This window comes from Mastigoproctus giganteus, chromosome 2, assembly GCF_048544385.1.
Source record: "Mastigoproctus giganteus isolate SK-2022 chromosome 2, ASM4854438v1, whole genome shotgun sequence".
NCBI lineage: Eukaryota > Metazoa > Arthropoda > Arachnida > Uropygi > Thelyphonidae > Mastigoproctus > Mastigoproctus giganteus.
In genome coordinates this window covers 46741333-46765897 of record NC_143576.1, presented here as the reverse complement: position 1 = coordinate 46765897, position 24565 = coordinate 46741333, and the positions used below count along the sequence as shown (strand labels likewise).

Here is a 24565-nt window from a genome sequence, read left to right as displayed (position 1 = left end):
GGGTATGTACTGTCTCAATTTGAGACCATCTCACCTGATGTTCCCAAAAGGTGAATTTATGCCTCCTCAGGTTAGTAATCTGAGCAAGAAGAAGAATCCCATCAGCATTGAGCTGCTCAAACCATTCAAGGCCTTATACACCTCAATTAGAACACCTCACAGGTGCCTAGTCCAGACGCTGCAATTTGTGGAACTTATGCCTTTCTTGATAAAAGCACCCCTTTGTTTCACTTACCAATCTTGTTGCCCTTCTCTGTACTCATTCTAGCAACTCTGCATCTTTCCTAAAATGAGGCCTCCTGACCTGTGAGCAGTACTCAAGGTGGGGCCTGACCACTGCCAGCGATAATCATAGGGGTAATCACCTGCTTTATCAATGTTAACAACAACAAACAAATTTAAACAGAAATACAGTCTTTAGCCTCTCGTCAGTGAAATGACAACTTTGTGTCATTCACTGGCTCGAGTTACCATCCCTGCCAGTTGGAGGCAGACCTCTACTACTCTAGCAATTGACACCATCTTCGAAACACTTTTTCTATATAGTAAGTGTAATTTGGGTGTAAATTGCATGATCTCTAATTACTTTTCCTGTTTTGCTGGATGAAAAAAAAATTGCTATCATCGCCTAAGGGTAACTTGGTCATGGTGTGACAAAAGTTCCTAATATTTGCTTGAGTCATTGACAGGATCCTAACCCAGAACTTTTCCATATGGTTCGAGAGGACGTTGATTATATTGCCCACTACAAAGACAGAGGTGTGACCAATGTTTCCTCTAATTTGTTTTACAGCTATGTGGCCCTGCCACTGCTCTCAGTAGAAAATTGTTACATGACCTGACATCTGCGTGGCACTTTAAACGTTTTCTGTAATATACATACAAAATGGTACAATTAAAATCACCACAAGAAAGAAAATTATTTCACGTTTCGAGAACTTTTTCATCTATCCTTATTAGAAATTCATTGACTATAAACAATATCTAGATTAATTTCGCACCCAGATGAAAGATAAGTCTTAATCATCATCAGATCATACAAAAGTTCAACTTCCAGTCTGTTTCTAGATTTACATTTGATGGAATTCTTTACACTGAATTCCATGTTCGCATTCAGCACTAGAAGCTTGAAATGTTCCACAGATGTCAAGAATTGACAGTTCTTCAAATTCTTCATTTCTAAGCATGTAAGTTCAACACATCAGTGAAAGACTTAATTGAAAAATAAAGATCTTCACAGAAACGACAAATTTCAAATCACAGTACTGATACAATATTACCGTGGCAATTCTTTTGTTTATTGTAATGGTAGCTGAGTATTTTTTTTATTAGCATCAGTAGAGGCATACGACGCAAGAAAGCAAATTTATGCAGCATCAGCCAAAAAAAAAAAACACCCTCCCATTTCACCCCTCCATTGGTTCCAAATGCCTGTCCAGGTCAGCCTTAGATTTATTAACTTCCACAAGTGTGGAAGTTAATAGCCATTAAGGCTATTAACTTCCACAACAAAAGATGGAAGTCTGTATTGCCAATCAACCGCTGGCTAAAGGCAATTTTCGGCACATCTGTTCTATAACTGTCTTTGCTGAATTTGAATCTATGCCCACTCAGGTTCTTAATCTGAGCAACAGAAAGAAACCAATCAGCATTAAGCTTGCTCAACCCATTCAAGGCCTTATACACCTCATTCAGATCACCTTGCATGTGCCTACTCTCCAGGCACTGCAGTTTGCAGAATTTAAGCCTTTCTTGTTAAGAGCACCCCTTTGTACCCCTCACCAATCATGTTGCCCTTCTTTGTACTCGTTCTAGCAACGCTACATCCTTCCAAAAATGAGTCTTCCTCACCTTTACCCAGTACTGAAAGTGTGGCCTCTCTGTTGTCTCCCACTCAACCATCCCTTTATCCAATGTAGCAAATTACCATTAATGCCATACCTTGAAATGCAATTGAGCAGCAGCTTGGAAAGCAAAGCAATGGGAATTTCAAGGACTGCTAGGAGTCATAGTGGAACAAGTAAATACATGGGCTGTGTTATGGTAACTAAGAGTAGAAACAGGTGCATGTATACTTGCATGTACACCAATGCTAGGAGTATAGTTAATAAATTCGATGAGCTTGAAGTGCTAGTCAAGACATCAAAGGCAGATATTGTTGGGATATCAGAGACATGGTGTCACACAGACATAAGCAGTGCAGAACTGGAATTTGGGGAATACAATGTGTACAGAAAGGATAGACAAAACAGGAAGGGTGGAGGGGTTATGCTATGCTGTTAGTTAAGAAATACAAAATCTAAGGAAGTGCATCCAATTGATGTGGGTGGACAATGCAATGTTGAGTCTGTTTGGTTTGACGTAAGCACTGGGAAAGTAGGTGTGTGTTATAGGCCTGATGAGTATAATGTGCAATTGTGCAGAGAAATAGAGTGGGCCAGTAAATTACAGTCTCTTATAATTGGGGGATTTTAATTTCCTGGATACTGACTGGAATTTGTGGGTTGGTCACTCATACACTAGCAAGGCTTTTGTGGATTTATTGGATGATTGTTTTCTACAGCAGCATGTCCGGGAGGCAACTAGAGGGAGTAATGCTCCTGATCTGATTATCAATAGTGATTCTTCATGCATCAAGAATCTGAAGATAAAGGAACCACTAGATGGCAGTGATCACAGTGTGCTGCAGTGGGATTTACTCAAAGAGGTAAATACCATCAAGGATACGGGGAAGGGTTTTGCATTCGTAAAGGTGGCTACGGTTGTCTGAGACAGTATTTAAATTATATACGGTGGGATCAACTGATGACGTTACCAACAGCAAATTCAAAATGGGAAGCATTCAAAGAATTAATCTTGGAAGCTACTAGGCTTTTCATACCAACAAAGAAATATTATTCAAGATTTAGGCCTAAATGAATGTCAGATGAACTAATTAGCCATGTGACAGAGAAGAAAAATGCATGGGATACATATTAACCCCGGGGGCTCACATCTGGTGAGTATGGGCTTGGCAAACCCAGGGTCGTGAGCTGGATATCATCATTCTTCTCTTTCTTGGTGATTCCTTTATACTTCTCTCTCCCTCTCCCTCTCTTTCTCTCTCTCAGGGGGTAACTCGGGGAATTTTTTTTTTTTTTGTTTGGCTGGTGCAGCATAAGCATTAGGCTTCCTTGTACCATATGGCTAATAATAATAATAATAATAATAATAAAAATTAACATGTGATGCAGAAGCCTATGATAGATATAAGCTGGTCTGTAACCAAGTTACAAAGGAGGTTAGGCAGGCGAAAGAAGATTACGAAAAATCTTTGGCAAAGGATGCAAAGAAAAACAGCAAAGAGTTCTTTACTTATGTAAACTCTAGAAGGAAGGGGATGAATTAGATTTGTCCACTTGATATAGATGGTTCAACTGTTGATGATCCTGCTCAGGTAGCTAACAAACTAAATGAATATTTTGCATCTACACTCACACATGAGTTATTCAGGGAGGGGAATGCCAGAGGTGTATTCAACTCTGTCAGTAAGCTAGATAATCTTGTAATCTCCTTCACTTTACTACTGTATATAGTGGTAAAGTGGAGGAGAAATTGTTGAAGATAAACAGAAGAAAGGCACCTGGGGTGGATGGAATCTATCCAGTTATATTAAAGGAGGTGGCAAAGGAAGTAAGCAAACCCTTAGCCATAATTATGAGAGCTTCCCTGGACTCAGAGGTACCCATGGACTGGAGTTGTGCAAATGTGACCTCAATCCACAAAGGAGGATCAAAGGGAGACACAGGTAATTACAGACCTGTTAGTTTAACTTCTTTTCCAGGGAAATTAATGGCGGCACTGGTTAAAGAAACATTGCAAGATCAACTAGACAAGACTTCAGTTATAGCTTGGACACAGCATGGTTTGTTAAGGGGAAGTCTTGTCTGACAAATTTGATTGGATACTATGATGTAGTCACAAAGGAACTGGATGCAAAGAATAACTTTGATATCATGTATTTGGATCTTAGAAAGGCTTTTGATACTGTTGCACATGGAAGACTGCTGCACAAATTGGAGCTGTATGGTATGATGGGCAAATTGCTGCTATGGATAAAGGGATGGTTGAGTGGGAGAGGACAGAGAGTGGTAATCAATGGATTAATGTTATTAGCGGAGTCCCTCAGTGTTCAGTGTAGTTTTCTGTATTTATAAATGATATTGATGATGGTATATCAGGCTTAATGTCCAAGTTTGCAGACGATACAAAGGTTGTCAGGGTTGTTAATGACACTAATGACAGTACACTGCTGCAACAGGATCTAGAAAAGTTGAGCAGATGGGCTGAGAGGTGGCAAATGAAGTTTAACATTGACAAATGTAAAGTACTACATATGGGAAGCAGTAATCCCAGAGTAACGTATCAACTGTGTGGTAGCACACTGACAGTGTTAGAGAATGAAAAGAACCTGGGGGTAATTGTGCAGGCAGATATGAAGTTTTCTGAGCAGTGCAGACGGTCTGCAAGAGTAGCTCATGGTGTCTTGTCAATGATATACAGGAATGTTTCTAGAAGGGATAAGGAGATGATTATCCCCTTGTATAAGGCAATGGTCAGGCCACACCTTGAGTACTGTATACAGGTCTGGAGGCCTCATTTTCAGAAGGTTGTAGAGCTGTTGGAACGAGTACAGAGAAGGGCAACAAGATTAGTGAATGGAACAAAGGGTTTCTTTTTCGAAGAAAGGCTTAAGTTTGGCAAATTACAATGTCTGGAGACTAGGCACCTGCGAGGTTATCTAATTGAGGTGTATAAAGCCTAGAATGGTTTGAGCACGCTCAATGTGGATGGGACTCTTCCTCTTGCTCAGAATAATCACCTGAGAGGGAATAAATTCAAATTGAGGAAAGACAGTTGTAGGATAGATGTGTGGAAGTTTCCCTTTAGCCAGTGGGTGGTTGATTGCTGGAACAAACTTCCATCTGTCGTTGTAGAAGTTGATAGCTTAAATAGATTCAAGGCAGAACCTGACAAACATTTGGACCGAGTGGATGGGTGAAATAAGGTTTTTTTTTTTTTTTTTTTTTCTTGGCTGATGCATTAGCATTAGCATTAGTAGAGGCATTTGATGCAAGAAAGCAAGCTTATGCAGCATCGGCCAAAAAAAAAAAATAAAGTAAAATAAATAAATAAAAAATAACCACTTCCACTTCACCCCTCTGTTCGTTCAAAATACCTGTCCAGCTGAGCCTTAAACTTATTTAGGCTATCAACCTCCACCACAAGGGATGGAAGTCTGTTCCACCAACCAACTACCCGCTGGCTAAAGGCAAATTTCCGCAGGTCTATCCTACATCTGTCTTTCCTCAATTTGAATTTATGCCCTCTCAGGTGATTTTTCTGAGCTAGAGGAAGAATCCCATCAGCATTGAGCATGCTTAAACCATTCAAGGCTTTATACACCTCTATCAGATCACCTCGCTGGTGCCTAGTCTCCAGACACTGTAATTTGCAAAACTTAAGCCTTTCTTCGTAAGAGCTCCCCTTTGTTCCATTCACTAATCTTGTTGCCCTTCTCTGTACTCGTTCCAGCAGCTCTACATCCTTCTTGAAATGAGGCCTCCAGACCTGTATACAGTACTCTAGGTGTGGCCTGACCATCGCCTTATACAATGGAATAATCACCTCCTTATCCCTGCTGGAAAAATTCCTGTATATCATTGACAATACTCCATGAGCTACTCTTGCAGCCCGTCTGCAATGCTCAGAGAACTTCATATCTGCCTGCACAACCACCCCCAAGTCCCTTTCATTCTCTACCACTGTCAGTGTAGTACCACAGAGTTGATACATTGCTCTGGGGTTGCTGTTTCCCATGTGTAGTACTTTACATTTGTCAATGTTAAACTTCATTTGCCACCTCTCAGCTCATCTGCTCAACCTTTCCAGATCCTGTTGCAGCAGCATAGTGTCAGTAGTGTCCTTGACAACCCTGCCAACCTTTGTATCGTCTGCAAACTTGGACATTAAGCCCGATATACCATCATCAATATCATTTATAAATACAGAAAACAATAATGGACCCAACACTGAACCCTGAGGGACTCCACTAATAACATCAGTCCACGATGAGCAGTGTCCATTGATTCCACTCTCTGTCTTCTCCCCCTCAACAACCCCTTTATCCATAGCAGCAATTTGCCTCCAATGTCACACTGCTCCAATTTGTGTAGCAGTCTTCCATGTGCAACAGTATCAAAAGCCTTTCTAAGATCCAAGTATATAATATCAAAGTTATTCCCTGCATCCAGTTCTTTTGTGACTGCATCATAGTATCCAATCAAGTTGGTCAGGCAAGACTTCCTCTTAACAAAACCATGCTGTGTCTGAGCTATAACTGAAGTCTTGTCTAAATGATCCTGCAGTGCTTCTTTAACCAGTGCCTCCATTAATTTTCCTGGAACAGAAGTTAAGCTCACAGGTCTATAATTACTTGTGTCAGCCTTTGATCCTCCTTTGTGAATTGGGGTCACATTTGCACATTTCCAGTCTATGGGTACCTGAGTCCAAGGAAGCTCTCATAATTATGGCTAAGGGTTTGCTTACTTCCTTTGCTGCCTCCTTTAATATAACTGGATAGATCCCATCCACCCCGGGTGCCTTTCTTGTGTTTATCTTCAACAGTTTCTCCTCCACTTTACTCCCAGTTATTTCAAGATTCTGTAGCTTACTGCTAGAGTTGAATACACCTCTGGCATTCCTCTCGCTGAATAACTCCTCATGTGTGAATGTCGATGCAAAATATTCATTTAGTTTGTTAGCTACCTGAGCAGGATCATCAACAGTTGACCCATCAATATCAAGTGGACCAATCTGATTCATCCCCTTCCTTCTAGAGTTTACATAAGTAAAGAACTCTTTGCTGTTTTTCTTTGCATCCCTTGCCAAGGATTTCTCGTAATCTGCCTTCGCCTGCCTAACCTCCTTTGTAATTTAGTTGCATATCAACTTGTATCTATCATAGGCTTCTGTGTCATGTGTTAATTTGTATGTATCCCATGCATTTTTCTTTTCTGCCATATGCCTCATTAGTTCATCTGACATCCATTTTGGCCTAAACCTTGAACAATATTTCTTAGTTGGTATGTAAAGTCTAGTAGCTTCCAAGATAAGTTCTTTGAGTGCTTCCCATTTTGAATTTGCTGTTGGTAACATCATCAGTTGGTCCCACTGTATAGAATTTAAATACTGTCTCAGTCCATCATAGTTGCCTTTACGAAAGCAATAACCCTTCCCTTTACCCCTAATGGTAGTTACCTCTTTGAGTAAATCCCACTTCAGCACACTGTGATCACTGCCACCTAGTGGTTCATTTATCTGCAGATTCTTAATGCATGAAGAATCACTGCTGATAATCAAATCAAGAGTATTACTCCCTCTAGTTGCCTCCCAAACATGCTGATGTAGAAAACAATGATCCAATAAATCCACAAAAGCCCTGCTAGTGTGTGAGTAACCAGCCCCCAAATTCCAGTCAATATCTGGGAAATTAAAATCTCCCATTATAAGACTCTCTGATTTACTGGCCCACTCTATTTCCCTGTACAGTTCCTTATTATACTCATCAGAGTCATTAGGCCTATAGCACACTCCTACTCTCAATTTTGATCTCCCAATGTTTATGTCACACCAAACTGACTCAACACTGCACTGTCCAGCGATGCCAACTGGCTTCACTTCCTTGGTTTTTATGTGTTTCTTAACTAATAGCATAACCCCCCCCCCTTTGTATCCTGTCTATCCTTTCTGTAGACGTTGTACTCCCTAAATTGCAGTTCTGCATCCCTTATATCTGTGTGACACCACGTCTCTGATATCCCAACAATATCTGCCTTCGATGTTTTGAGCAATACCTCAAATTCATCAAATTTATTTACTAAACTCCTAGCATTGGTGTATGCGCAAGTATACCTGCACCTGTTTCTATTCTTAGCTACCCTAACACAACCCATGTGTTTACTTGTACCGCAATGGCTCCCAGCAGTCTCTGAAATACCATGCATCTTGTTTTTCAGGCTTCTGCTCATTCTAATAGAAGGAGTGCAAGAATCTCTTTCACCTCTGCCAGTGGCTACTGTCAATCTATTGGTCTTTGTCTCCCCCCCCAAGCTAGCAGTTTTCCGACCCACCTAACACTGCCTCGATAGCATCAGCAAATATTCTTGCACCCTTTCTATTTAAGTGTATCCCATCCCTGTAGAAGCAATCTCTCCTGTTAACAAGTACAGCCCAGGTTGAGAAAAATTATACCCCTTGAGCCTTGCACAATCTTTCCAGGGCCGAATTGATCGACAAGGCTCTCATCATATACTCCCTCCTATCGTGTCTGGGCAGAATTGCAGACACTTTCAAATTCAACCGTAATTCTCGGCTTTTGTTCAACAGTGACCTGTACATGTTAAGTAATTCTGCCGGTCTCCTACTCTTAATATTATTAGTGCCAACGTGTACAACTATATCACCTTTTGTGCCCTTAAAAGATGATATTCGCTCTACAACGTCATCAACCTTTGCCCCTGGCAGACATACCTGGTCCTGTTCCACCTATCTTTTTTACAAAGCATGTTCCCCGTTTCCCTGACAATAGAGTCACCAACAACTACTAGTTCCTTCGGGACCAGCGCATTCTGCCTTGGGGGTTGTCTCTGTGTCACGCGATGCCCAAGTGCAAGCTCTGGCGTTGATGTGGGCAGCTGAGAGCTTGATGGGCCCCTCAATTTAGTTTCTTCGAGGGCATCCACCCTGTCCTTCAAGCTCTCATATAGGCCCACAAGAACGCCGAGTTGTTGCATGATATCGATACACTCCTTGCATTGCGCACACACAAAGACATCCCCCTTGGCAGTATCATGTCCCGTACCCGATTGCTCTGCAAACATCAAGCAAACAGTGCATTTTATAAGGCTGTGAGTCAGAGGACAACTGCCCCCCCTCAGTTCTGCTCTGAGCCACAGCACTTCCATTAGCTTGAGCCTTTTGCTTTGCTGCTCTGGTCTGAGTCATGATTCTATTAATTTATTAATTAATTATAATTAATTATGTTATTAATTATGTTAAATATAATTAATTATATTACGTTTGTAATCTAAGTCGTTATATGTATTTATTTAAACGTACAATTTAATTGCTAACGAAGTTCAACTAACGCTATCTAGTACGGTATATAACTGTCGTATCACAAAGGCGGGAAAGTTACGAACGGTAGCGGATTTGAAACACGTGGAAACCCTTACCGATACTTTTATGCAATTACAAGGCCGAGTAAAGAATAAATACACCAAATTAATCAGAAAATCACAAAATAATGTTATACTACTAAATTTAAATGAAAAGTTTTAGAAAAACAATAATTTCAAATCAATAAGTAAGAAAAATCCACTTAGCGGCTTTGAACACGACCGTCACTAGTAGCCTCGTCAGCAGACTCCCTAATGCTATGATGAGAACATTAGCAAAGGCACATGATGCTTTCTTGCATCATGTGCCTTTGCTAATGATAATGCTCTCGAATTTGTACAGCATTCTTCCATGGTGCAACAGTATAAAAAGCTTTCCTGAAATCCAAGGGTATCAAAATATCATAATATTATAATAATATCAAACTTATTTTTGTCATTGAGTTCCTTTGTGACCACATCATAGTATCCAGTCAAATTAATCAGACAACACCTTCCCTTAAAAAAACCCCATGGTGTGTCTTAACTATTACTGTAGTCTTGTCTAGAAGACCCTGCGATGCTTCTTTAACCAGTGACTCCACTATTTTCCCCGGAACACAAGTTAAACTAACAGGTCTATAGTTACTTGTGTCACCATTTGAACCCCCTTTGTGAACTGGTGATACATTTGCACACCTCCAATCCATGGGGACCTCCCCCGAGTCCAAGGAAGCTCTCATAACTATGGCTATGGGTTTTCTTACTTAATTTGCTGCCTCCTTTAATATAACTGGATAGATCCCGTCCACTCCAGGTGCCTTCCTTATGTTTAACTTCAACAATTTCTCCTCCACTTTGTTCTCAGTTATTACAAAACCACTTAGCCCCCTGTTAGAGTTTGATAAAGATCTTGCATTCCCCTCATTGAATAACTCCTCATAAGTGAATGTAGATGCTAAATACTCATTCAGTTTATCAGCTACTTGAGCATGATCATGAATGGTCAACCCATCTATGTTAAGTGGTCCAATCTGATTCATCACTTTCCTTCTAGAGTTTACATAAGTCAAGAACTTTTTGCTGTTTTTCTTTGCATCCTTTGCCAAAGATTTCTCATAATCTGCCTTCACTGCCTAACCTCCTTTGTGACTTCATTACAGACAAGCTTATATCTGGCATAGGCTTCTGTATTAGTTGTTTAACATTCTCTTCGAATTAAAATTTGGTCATGTTTGCCATAGCAATTGGGTGAAAAGCTGTCGAATTGATTATACACACGTTTAATGAATAGAATAATAGGCATAGTACTGACGTCAGAACTTATAGAGGAAAGCAAATCTTTTACTTTGTTATTCCAATAAACAGTAAGGCCAAGATACTGTGACCTTACCTTGTTAATTTTTGCTTTTGCATACTGCAGTGCTTCAATTGTATTTAAACAACTTTTCTGAAGGAATTTACAGAGATGCTAGATCTTTTAAAATATCGTTTAGAACAGTTAATGCTATTTGATATTGTGGATTGGTCAAAATCTTCTATCAGTAGTTACTGGTAGGATCTTTACATTCATTAAGTTGCTCTTTACAATAATGGATTAAAACTTCATAATTTTTCATTAAAGCAGTTACGGCAAAATGACTTGACAGCCATCTTACTTCATTTAGCAGTCGAGATGACAAAACATCACATTCTGTGACATTGGCTAGTTCTTCTAGCTTTCCTCTTTTAACAGATGACCTACTGAACATTGTATATACTGTTCATAACAGTGTTTCTATATCCCACATGACTGACACTTTTTTTCCATGTGTCATCTAATCCCAGATCTCCTTTGTGGACAACACAATGATGTTCAGATAGATGCTTTATTTCTCGTCGAAGAATTGCTGCCACACTATTATTTTTTCCAAGCATAACATGTGCTCCATCTGATGTAAACATCACCATCCTTTGAAGATCAAGATTTTTCTCGATATAAAATGTTGTTGTTATTATTTGGATTTTAGGAGCATTAGCAACTAAGGCCATATTGCTCCGGGGATATGCGGTGTTCATTCCCTGACCTTTATGCATCCTCCGTATTTGGTGGTCACGGGCTCGAACCCCGGTCTAATCAAGAAGCGTGTGCTACGCACTGCTGCTCCTGCCCACCTGGCTACGGAGGCGCCTATACATAAAATGTTCTTATTGCTTCAACAATAGTCATACTGTCACATGCAGTTATTTATACCAGCAAACACAGTCCTATGAGAAGTTTCATTTTCTGATCAAAACTTATAATACAAAATTAACATTTTCTGTACAGAAATGTCTGTACTTGCATCAGCAATTAATGTATGGAAAGCAGATTTCTGCAATTCTCCCATTATTTGTTTCTGCAGTACAAAGCTGATAAACTCAACAAATTCAAATGCAAGTTCTTGCTGTACCAACTCTCTGGTATAGTTACATATTTGGACACATGTGCATGAATTTCTTGCATGGAATACAGTGAAGCATTCATTTTAATTCCTAAGATAATGTTATCAATCAGCACCTTCACTATAATTGATTATAATATATAAGAGTCAGACTTCTTTCATACATCTTGTTCCACTCTTGCTTCACGCTCTTTTGAAGTTTCAGTTAACATTTGCAAAATTCACACCTTTCTTCTAGTTGCATAATTTGATAACTGCATCAACATGAATTCTCTGGTTGAGATGCTGTTTTAAGTATCTAATTTACATTCTTCCCATATTTTCCACTATCAAACTTACCCCCAACTTTCACTTCACACAAGCCCGTCACCACCAAATACGGAGTATGCGGAAAGGTCAAGGAATGACCACCGCATATCCCGGAGCAATATGGCCTTAGTTGCTAATGCTCCTAAAAAAAAAAACCAAACCAATCACTTCACACAAATAGTGCATACAACCTTGCCAGTACCTCGACATTTAAAAATATCGCCAATTGTTATTTTTGTTTTTGATGCGAAGATGGTAGTTCAGTTTCTACGTGCTGCAAAAGCCATTCCCTCTTAAATCGTGCACAAGCTTTGTTCTTCAAACCATTTAACTCTCCTTCAGCCTTTCTTTTCGACATCATAAAGATACTAGAAATGATAATTATTATTTGGCAATACCAAACAAATTACAGTAATTATTAAGTGAAGAAACTTATAATAATTTTAGCAAACCAACTACTGTCATACAAATAATTTTATAGTAACTATCTTTTACCTTGTTCTAACAATTTTTAATAAAAATTAGAATTTTCGGCGTAGGGTGCACCTTCCACAACTTCTATGTTATTATCATCCAGTTTTGTATGCATGCCTGTTGACAGTGATTCCAGCAGTTTTTTAAAAGAAAATTTCAGCTGCGTGGCAACAATTTAGCAATGCGTGGCATCATCATCATACCAGTTAAAAAGAGAAAACGAGATCATTCATCTAAGTCAAGGAGACCAAATTGATGATCCACTGAACATGTTAGCATTAGTAGAAGCATATGATGCAAGAAAGGAAGATTATATAGAGCATCAGCCAAAAAAAAAAAAAAAAAAAAAAAAAAATTCACATTTCAACCATCCATTCACTACAAAAGTTTGTCCAGCTAAAGGCAAATTTCTGCACATCTATTCTACAACTGTCTTTTCTCAATTTGAACTTAAATCACCAGGTGTGTACTCTGAGTAAGAGGAAGAATCCCACCAGCATTGAGCTTGCCCAAACCACTAAAGGCCTTATACACCTCAATCAGATCACCTTGCTCTGCAATTTGCAGAGCTCAACCCTTTGCTCCACTCATCAATCTTGTGCCCTTCAATGTACTACTTCCAGCAGCTCTACATCCTCTAAAATGAGGCCTCCAGACCTGCATGCAGTACTCAAAGTGTGGCCTGACCACTGCCTTATACAAAGGGATAATTACTTACTTATCCCTGTTAGCAAAATTCCAGGTATAATGGACAAAACCCCATGAGCTACTCTTGCAGCCTTGTCTCCACTGCTCAGAAACCTTCATATCTGACTACACAATTTACCCCCAGGTCCTTTTCATTCTCTACCAACCCGAGTACCACACAGTTGGTATGTTACTCTGTGGTTACTGCTACCCATATGCACTACTTGACATTTGTCAATGGTAAATGTCAGTTGCCACCTCTCAGCACATCTACTCAACTTTTCTAGATCCTGTTGCAATAGTGTACTGTCATTACTGTCATTAATATCCATGCCAACCTTCGTATCGTCTGCAAACTTGGATATTAATCCTGATATACCTTTATCAATATCACTAATAAATACAGAAAACAACAATGGGCCCAACACCAAATCCTGGGGGAATTCACTAATAACATTAGTCCACGAAGAGTAGCGTCCATTGATTACCACTCTCTGTTTTCTCCCACTCAACCATCCCTTTTTTCCATAGCAGCAACTTGCCCTTCATACCATACTGCTCCAATTTGTACAGTAGTCCTCCATGTGCAACAGTATCGAAAGCATTACTAAAATCCAAGTATATGAATTATTTTTTGAATCTAGTTCCTTTCTACATGAATTAAAATTTTACAAGCTTCAAAATTATTGCCATTTAAAGTTCTTATAATTGCTCAATAAAATGCTCAAAACTTCCAGAAGTTAATGTTTGAACAACAGAATGTCGAAATTTTATTCTTGCCACCAAAAACATCACTTTTAAAACTGCTGGACCAAGGTGTGATTTCAGCTTGTAAAACCTATTATGTCATTAGAACATTCAATGGCTTGATAACTAAAGTGGAAAAGGATTCAAGCTTAACCGTAAGCTAAAGTTGGAAAAATTATAACATTGCTGATTGCCTGATCAACATAAAGGAATTGGTTGAAGAGGTTAAGGAATCTACAATTAATGCACGTGACAGAAATTATGGCGAGAAATAGTTAATGACAGATGAATCTCCAATATGGACAATGTTGTAGCAGTGATTGTTATTAGCATTTAAAAAGAGAAGCATTCAAAGAATTAACCTTGGAATCTACTAGGCTTTTCATACCTAATAAGAAATATTGTTCAAGGATTAGGCCTAAACGGATGTCAGAAGAACTAATGAGACATGTGGCAGAGAAGAAAAAAGCATGGGATACATATAAATTAACAGGTAACATGGAAGCCTATGATAGATATAAGCTGGTCTGTAATCAAGTAACAAAGGACACAAAGGCAGAATATGAGAAATCGTTTGCAAAAGATACAAAGAAAAACAGCAGAGTTCTTTACTTATGTAAACTCTAGAATGATGGAATGAATCAGATTGGTCCACTTGATACCAATGGTTCAACTGTTGATGATCCTGCTAAGGTCACTAACAAACTAAATTGGTATTAATGATTTAATGATTTTCCCTGTGATACCAGCCTGTTCCAGCTTATAAAGTAACCACTCATGTGGGAGGAATCATTAGTGATGCTCATCTAGAAGATCAGCAGCATCACTGGGAGGTCCAATCACCATGTACAGGTGTTAACGTCTAGGTGCGTGTGTGATAAATTTTAGTATCTTTAGTGTTACCTTTTCTCCTCTTTCTTTTAAGAAGTAAAATTTAAAAACTACTCAAGCTGAAGAAAACATATGAAGGAGCAAATAGGGGTAGTAACAAAACAGGTTTTGTGTTTCTAATTACAGGCTCTTCCATTTATATTGACAAATATTTCACTCAATTGGCAAAAAAAAGAATATCAGAATTAGTAACTGAATTGAACTTGTATTAATTCAGCTCACACTTTGATTACACTTTAGTATAATCAAAGTTGACTACAATATTAAAACGGGGATAAAAATTTTCAGTATTAAGCAAAAATTGAATTATTAATATGGAAAAACAAATAAGTCATATCTACTGTTAGCATTAGTAGAAGCATATGATGCAAGAAAGCAAGCTTATGCAGCATTAGCCAAAAAAAAAAAAAAAAACGCTCCCATTTCACCCTTACGTTTGTTCCAAATACCTGCCCAGTCTAGCCTTAAATTTATTTAGGCTATCAACTTCCACAACAAAGGATGGAAGTCTGTTCCACCAACCAACTACCCGCTGGCTAAAGGCAAACTTCCGCACATCTATCCTACATCTGTCTTTCCTCAATTTTTATTTATACCCTCTCAGGTGATTATTCTGAGCGAGAGGAAGAATCCCATCAGCATTGAGCATGCTCAAACCATTCAAGACTTTATAAACTTCAATCAAGTCACCTCACAGGTGCCTGCCTAGCCACCAGACACTGTAATTTGCAAAATTTAAGCCCTTTTTCATAAGAGCAACCCTTTGTTCCATTCACTAATCTTGTTGCTCTTCTATGTACTCGTTCCAACAGGTCTACCTCCTTAAAATGAGCCTCCAGACCTGTACACATTACTCAAAGTGTGGCCTGACCATTGCCTTATACAAGGGGATAATCATCTCCTTATCCCTTCTAGAAACATTCCTGCTTATCACTGACAAGACACCATGAGCAACTCTTGCACACTGTCTGCACTGCTCAGAAAACTTCCTATCTGCCGGCACAATTACCCCCAGGTCCCTTTTGTTCTCTACCACTGTCAGTGTAGTACCACAGAGTTGATACATTGCTCTGGGGTTACTGTTTCCCATATGTAGTACTTTACCTTTGTCAATGCTAAACTTCATTTGCCACCTCTCAGCCCATCTGCTCAACCCTTCTAGATAATGTTGCAACAGCGTACTGTCATTAGTGTCTTTAACAACCATGCCAGCCTTTGTATTGTCTCCAAACTTAGATATTAAGCTTGATATACCATCATAAATATCATTTATAACTACAGAAAACAATGATGGACCCAACATTGAACCCTAAGGGACTCCACTAATAACATTAGTCCACGATGAGCAGTGTCCATTGATTTCCACTTTGTCTTCTGCCACTCAACCATCCCTTTATCTATAGCAGCAATTTGCTTCAAATGCCACACTGCTCCAATTTGGGCAGCAGTCTTCCATGTGCAACAGTATCAAAAGCCTTTCTAAGATCCAAATATATAATATCAAAGTTATTCCCTGCATCCAGTTCCTTTGTGACCTCATCATAGTATCCAATCAAATTGGTCAAGCAAGACTTTCCCTTAACAAAACCATGCTGTGTCTGAGCTATAACTGAAGTCTTGTCTAGATGATCCTGCAGTGCTTCTTTAACCAGTGCCTCCATTAATTTTCCTGGAACAGAAGTTAAGCTAACAGGTCTATAATTACTTGTGTTGTCCTTTGTGAATTGGGGTCACATTTGTACATCTCCAGTCCATGGGTACCCCTGAGTCCAAAGAAGCTCTCATAATTATGGCTGAGGGTTTGTTTACTTCCTTTGCTGCCTCCTTTAATATAACTGGATCGATCCAATCCACCCGGGTGCCTTGTTTATGTTTATCTTCAACAATTAACCCCAGGGGCTCACATCTGGTGAGTATGGGGTTGGCACACCCAGGGTCCTGAGCTAGATATCATCATTCTTCTCTTTCTTGGTGATTCCCTTCTACTTTTATCTTTCTCACTCTTAGGGTAACTCGGGAATTTTTTTTTTGGCTGGTGCAACATAAGCCTCAGGCTTCCTTGCACCATATAGCTAATAATAATAATAATAATAATTTCTCCCTTACTTTCCTCTCAGTTATTACAAAATCATCTAGCTCACTGCCAGAGTTTAACTTACCTCTGGCATTCCCCTCCCTGAATAACTCCTCATGTGTGAATGTAGATGCGAAATACTCATTTAGTTTGTTATCCACCTGAGCAGGATCATCTACGGTTGAACCATCAATATCCAGTGGACCAATGTGATTCATCCCTTTTCTTCTAGAGTTTACATAGGTAAAGAACTGTTTGTTGTTTTCCTTTGCATCCTTTGTCAAAGATTTCTCATAATCTGCCTTTGCCTGCCTAATCTCCTTTGTGACTTGGTTACAGACCAGCTTATATCTATCATAGGCTTCCATATCACCCATTAATTTATATGTATCCCATGCATTTTTCTTCTCTGCCAAATGTCTCATTAGTTTATCTGACATCCATTTAGGCCTAAACCTTGAACAATATTTCTTAGTTGGTATGTAAAGCCTAGTAGCTTCCAAGTTAAATTCTTTGAATGCTTCCCATTTTGAAATTTCTGTTGATAACATCATTTGGTCCCACCATATAGAATTTGAATACTGTCTCAGACCACCGTAGTTACCTTTATGAAAGCAAAAACCCTTCCTTTTACCCCTGATGGTAGTTACCTCTTTGAGTAAATCCCACTTCAGAACACTGTGATCACTGTCACCTAGTGGTTCCTTTATCTGCAGATTTTTAATGCATGAAGAATCACTACTGATAATCAAATCGAGAGTATTACTCCCTATAGTTGCCTCCCGAATATGCTGATGTAGAAAACAATCATCCAATAAATCCACAAAAGCCTTGCTAGTGTGCGAGTTAAAAATCCACAAATTCCAGTCAATATCCGGGAAATTAAAATCCCCCATTATAAGACTCCCCTATTTACTGGCCCACTCTATTTCCCTGTACAGTTTCTTATTATACTCATCAGAGTCATTAGGCCTATAGCACACTCCTACTCTCAATTTTGATCTCCCAATGCTTATGTCACACCAAACTGACTCTCGTTACTACCATATTTCTGAATGAATGCAATATATATTACTAGATTTGAAAATAGAGAGCTATTAAGTGCTCTGTAATTCCTATATTCAATTTTATTATGAAAACAACATGTATTACCTTTAGTTTTGATATAGGATGCTTGTTTTCCAACCAACTCTTCTGGTCCAACATGCTAACAACTCATTGTGAAGGCGATATAAATTTTACAAAAAATGTGAGACATCTTCCTCACTGTCAGAACAACGAGGGGTCTGAACATTACTACTGTTCTGACAGTGAGGAAGATGACTCACATTTTTTGTAAAATTTATATCACCTTCACAAATAATTGTTTGCGCATTGGACCAGGAGGTTTGTTGGAAAAGAAGCATCCTATATCAAAAATAAAGGTAATCACTGTTTTCATAATATACAGGGTGTCTCAAAAATATATGGCATAACTTCAGGAATGAGTTCCTCATATGTAGACAATAAATATATTTTATATCAACATAGTTCCGGAAATGCTTGGTTTCCGAGTTATTAACCGGAATGTTTTATCTCCCGCTGGTGATTTCCTTCATCACAAGGTACTGACAGAATCTGGTGGTTTTCCATTCCGACCATGTACTGAAATCAGGAGCAAGCGGAAATGCACTTTATGTATGGTTTAGTGGACGGTAACGCTCTGGAGGCTCGTCGTTTGTACCACGAAAGGTTCCCCAGAACGAAGATGTCCAGTCAGTAAAATGTTTCAACGTATCCATCGCTGCCTTTGTGAACATGGGACGTTTACACTTTGTGCTGCCACCAGAGGATGACCAAGATCTACGACTCCTGAAGTAGAGGGGGTGGACCAACTGCCTGACCTCCATGTTCACCGATTTAAACCCACTATATTTCTTCTTATGGGGCCATTTAAAGTCATTAGTGTATTCGACTCTGGTAGCTGATGTGGAACCTCTCCGCAATCGAATTGTTTGTTTGTTTGTTATTCAGTTTTTAGGAGCATTAGCAACTAAGGCCATATTGCTCCGGGATATGCGGTGGTTATTCCCTGACCTTTCTGCATCCTCCGTATTTGGTGGTGACGGGCTCGAACCCCGGTCTAATCAAGAAGCGTGTGCTACGCACTGCTGCTCCTTCCCACCTGGCTATGGAGGCGCCTTCGCAATCGAATTGTGGCAGGTTGTGAGACAATACGAAACATACCAGGAATTTGGCATCATCTTCGCAAGTCCATGGGATGTCAATGTGAGGCCTGTATTCAGGCAGAAGGTGGACATTTTGAACAATTACTATAAGGTGATGTGAACAGTTAAGTGTTGAACTGTTCACATCACCTTCATACTCGGAAACCAAGCATTTCCGGAAGTATGTTGATATAAAATATTTTTAATATCTACATATGAGGAACTCATTACTGAAGTTATACCATGTATCTTTGAGACACCCTGTATATTACAAATAAAATTGTTTTCTATGATACACTCTGAAAAAATATATATTTATATATATTTTCACTTTTGTGGTACACATATTTTCCATTTTATTTATTTATTTTTATTATTATTATTAGCCATATGGTGCAAGGAAGCCTGAGGCATATGCTGCACCAGCCAAAAATAAATTTCTCAGTTACCTTGAGAGAGAGAGAGAGAGAGAGAGAGAGAGATAGTTAGAAGTAGAAAGAAATCACCAAGAAAGAGAAGAATGATGATATCCAGCTGAGGACCCTAGGTGTGCTAAGCCCATACTCACCAGTTGTGGGCCCCTGGGGTATTTATTACTGATTTTAAAATTAATTTTTAAGCAAAATAAAGCAGATTGCCTTCTACATACGTATATTAAAAAAGCATGGTAGCACAGCAGAAATTATTTAAACAAATAACAAATGATTCAACAAATTATTTCAATGAAACAACGTCGAAACAATTTTCAGAGATATTCATTAGAATGAATATCACTGAAAAATTTTCAATACAATGAAATGATTTGTATTCCACCCCCCCACCACAAAGATCATTGTAACAAGATTTTACTGAATGAACTTAGATAATTAATTAGTATAAGTAAAAACCTGAAATTTAGAAACAAACCATCATCATCAATACTGGTCCCAAAGAGGGAATTTTTTATAACAGCCTTTAGTTTATTTGAACTGCTGTTCATGGCAAAAATATCAATGTCAGAATTACAGCCAAAAATATCGTCATCATCTCTGATAACTGTACTATTTCCTGATTTAATGTCCTCCTAAAAACATAACAGAAAATACTCATTACATATGCATTTTTTATTGAATTCAAAAAGAGATAATCTTAAAACAGCTTATGCAGAAAATAATATTTAATACAGATTCCTACAGTTTAATACAGTTTATTATCCAAAGTAAAATTTGTCTAAACTTTGGTTTGGGTAAAATATCCTGACTTGCTGATTATTCTTTGACTAAAGACAAATTTTCATAAATCCAGTTTTTAGGAGCATGATCTTTTTATCAGACATGTGTACAGTATTCAAGGTGTGGTCTGACTGTTGATTTGTACTGTTAGATAATAGTGGCCACTAGTAATTTCAACTAGTAGTATTAGTTGAAATTAAGTGGCTGCTAGTGTCCAGTTATACAAATCAGTGGTCATCTGAATTTGAGGATTCAATGAATTGAACTGAATTGAATTGAATTTATTCCCATTATAGACACCAGTGACTTCAAATGTTTCTGTTTATTAAAGGCTGTGCATAACAGCTGAAATGTTAGAGTATTGTACTTTATTATTTCAAAAGTTAATTTAGTATTAAATTTTTTATATATTGTAATTGTGCAAGATAGATTAAAATAGTGTATAGTGTATTTAAAAATTAAACAATGCAATGCTTGATGTTTCTTTTTGAATTCAAATGTTTTACGTAATGTTCAAATTACTTATAAAAAAATGATCAAGACCACATCTTGAATACTCTATAAAAAATTTAAATTAAAAAAACTATATTTTTTGTCAGAACATTGCTTTTTTACAATATTTAAATCAGGCAGAAGTTGCTGTTGTTGATGGGGTTTTAAGTGCAATGGCTACTTAGGCCATATTGCACTTATGAAAGTGGTCCATACCACCTGTGTTGGTTGATGTAGAAGCAGTTAGAAATGGCTATACAGTCCTATTTGTTTTAGGAAGGAGAACAATTCTCTGAGATTTGATTTTTCGCCTATGATATGGCCCAAGCGACAAAGGTTCCTTTAAGCTGTTGTTGTTGTTTTTTTTGGGTTTTCTGGCACAAGGGCCTCTTGGGCCATATTGTGCCTGTCCGATATTTGCTTATCACAAATTTCTCATGTTATTGTGATCATAGGCTATTATAGAGATTTATCTGTTTCAAATAAGTAAACAGTTCCTCCAAATTTGCGGCATTGCCAAGAATCTGCAATAAGGTTATCGGTTCCTTCAAATGGGATAGGGAGGTAAAGCTTGATTTTCTGGTAGTTGAAAGTTGGGGACATTCAATGAGAATACGATTTATTGTCAACTGCGACTGGCACAACAAACACTGAGGAGGGTTCTCTCCCATAAGCAAATACAGATGAGTTGGATGTGAATGTCCGATGCGGAGCCTTGCTAGAATTACTTCTTGTCGCCTGCTTTTCCTGATACTAGATGTCCACAGTTTTGGCTCTTTTTTTATCTGCAGCAGTTTATTATTTATTTGAGCTTTCCAGAGGTCAGACCATTGCTTCCTACATGATGTTTCAATGATGGATTTGTAGTCGGTGTAGGGCACTGTTTGTTGCCTGGAAGTGCTTGAGTCAGGGTGTTTAGCGGCGGCGTCCGCTTGTTCATTACCTGGAATGCCTACATGACCCGGTATCCAGCAGAAGGTAACCTTCTGGTTGGCTTGTTGACAGTAAATTAACTTGGACCGTATCTCTTTAAGAATCGGATGAGAGGGCAACATGGTAGTTTGAATGGCAGTGATTGCGCTTAAGGAGTCTGTGTATATCAGAGATTGCTTTATACAGCTGTTGTGTATTCTATCTAGAGCTAGTTTAATTGCAAATAATTCTGCAGTATAGTAGTGCATTCCATAGGAAGAGACGCAGAAACTGAGAAGGCGGAAGAAACTGCTGCAGCACCAACGGCTGCATCTGTTTTGGAGCCATCAGTATAGATAGGTACTTTATCTGAGTTTTCCAACAAATGAGTTTTATGGAGCTGTTGATAGTTTATATTTGCCAGAGAGGATTTTCCACATCTTAAAAAGAAATTGTCGCAGAGAGGTGAGAATTCAGTCCAGGGAGTTTCAGGAGTAGAAAGGTCTTGGAATATGCTGTGAAATTTTATATCCCAACTGATCATGAGTTCTTGCAGTCGAATCCCTGCGGGGCGGTTTTCATTAGGCTTATTGTGATATAATTCAGCGTATTGGGGATCAAACAGGTACTGCCAGCTGGGGTGTGATGGAATGCTTTTAATTTTGTTGCATAATTACACAATAAGGATTTTCTACTGAGATGCAAAGGGGGTTCATTTGCCTCAATATACAGGCTGTGGACCGGAGATGTTCTGAAGGCTCCCACAGCTATCCTAAAAGCACTATGCTGTATGGTGTTCAGACATAATAGTGAACTTTTCCTAGCGGAGTCATAGACAGGTGATCCATAATCTAAGCGTGATCTTATTAAAGCTCTATACAGATGAAGGAGAGAGCTTCTGTCAGCACCCTAGGACTTAGCAGAGACAGCTCTCAGGATGTTCAGTTTTTTCAGACACGTAGTTCAAAGGAAAGCAATATGGCAAGCAAAATTAAGTTTGTTATCTAAATATAACCCCAACAGACGGAAATTCTTAGTGACAGGAATCAGGTTGTTTTTTAAAAATATTTCTGGATCCGGGTGAAGTTTGCGTTTTTTACAAAAATGAATTGCACTAGATTTCTTTTCTGATAGGGAATAGCCATTCCGCAATGCCCATGATTCAATTTTAGCGATGGAAATTTGAAGTTTTCTTTCAATGGTGTTCATGGTTTGGGATTGACAAGAAACAATGAGGTCATCAGTGAACATATATGATTCTACTGTATTCGGTACATCCTGCATCATGTTTGTAATTCTTATTGAAAATAACGTCGGACTAAGAATGGACCCCTGAGGAACACCCTCCTCTTGTTCAAATGATTTGGATAAATGGTTCATGTATGTAACCTGAAATGTTCTGTGGCATAGGAAGTTTTGTATAAAGTGGGGTAAATGACCTCTCAAGCCAAAAGAATGAAGATCTTGAAGTACACCGTATCGCCAGGTGTTATCAAAGGCTTTCTCAATATCGAGATTGATCATGACCAGATGTTGTCCCCTTATGAAGGCATTTCGGATGTTTGCTTCTGCTTTTATCTTTACATCTAACGTGGACCGGTTCTTTCGAAACCCACACTGATTGTTATTTTGTTGTTGTTGTTGTTATGGGAGTTTAATGGCGCATAAGCTACTATGGCTATAATGTGTGAGTGGTGTATGACAATGATTGAGGAGGGTCATACTCTGACAAAAGGAACAGATGGGCAAAACGAGTGTGGCCGATTCTGGCTAGAATTACTTCTTGTCTGTTTGCAATGAGGCTGGAAGCCCATAATTTTGGAACAGGTTTAATTTGAAGTAGCTTATTATGAATTTGTGCTTGCCACTGAAGAGTCAATCAATTTTTACATATATTTTTACATTTATTTTATAATCTGAACGGTACTAGGGAATTTGTTGGTGCTGAGCTGGTTGGATGTTTGGCAGCATCATCTACAATTTCATTTCCTGGGACAGGTCATCCATCACTAATCCGGCAGGGCTGGGACCTGTGGGGTGCCGGATTAGTAAGTTTGCCGGATCACCAATGGTTATTTTAGCACATACATTTTACCCAACAGCTAACAACCTCCTTCTACCTTTAACATGTTGACTGCCAAGCTAATTCAAGAAAAAAATTCCCCAGGGGCCAAAAAATATTTAGGAAATAATTTGATTAGTAATTCTAAAATAAATATTGTAATGTCAGTGTTGTCATTTTTTTGCTTAAAATATATATATATATAAAAAAAAGTCTTTTATGTCGCATATATGTGGTCAACGTGGCCACATATGTTGGTTACTTTATTTCTTGAGAAGCCGTGTCTGCCACATATGTGTGACGCTATTACGGCATATATATGAAGGTCGTTTATGATTAGTTTATTGTACTTGCGGCGAGCACTGCAATAAAACTAATTACAATAAAATAAACTCTCAAATGTCGCAATAAGTTTGTCAGTATTGTTAGAGATTTTGTGAAAACAAGTTCGTTGGTGCGCTGTATTATCCATCACATTGTGTTGTGTTTTTCCGCAAGTTTGTACAAGTGTGTTATAAAAAAAAAAAAAAAATCTAAAAAAGGAATGGCTAAAAGAAAATTACTAAGATAAGAGGAACTGAGAGAAATTGCTGGAATTTACAATTAAGCACAGTTAAACTTCTCACAGATGTAGAATAGATGTGTGGAAATTTGCCTTTAGCCAGCGGGTGGTTAATTGCTGGAACAAATTTCTATCTGTCGTTGTGGAAGTTGATAGGTTAAATAAATTTAAGGAGGAACTGAACAAACATTTAGAGGGATTTGTTTTGTAATTTTTTTTTTTTTTTTGGCTGATGCTGCATAAGCTCATACACTTGCTTCCTTGCATTACATGCCACTACTACTAATTATACCGCTGTCGAGTTTTTTCAGATGTTC

The 24565-nt window shown here is 38.5% G+C and overlaps 1 protein-coding gene across 4 annotated transcripts in view; it reads right to left on the bottom strand.

The window, feature by feature from the left end:
- The window catches only part of FAM21 (Family with sequence similarity 21), a 1354861-nt gene that overhangs the window by 31949 nt on the left and 1298347 nt on the right, over positions 1-24565 (bottom strand). For all 4 annotated transcript variants that reach the window (XM_090388854.1, XM_090388862.1, XM_090388870.1 and 1 more), the window contains one exon: positions 19916-20072. In XM_090388854.1, coding sequence (XP_090244980.1) covers positions 19916-20072 — 157 coding nt within the window. The remainder of the gene's footprint in view (positions 1-19915; positions 20073-24565) is intronic.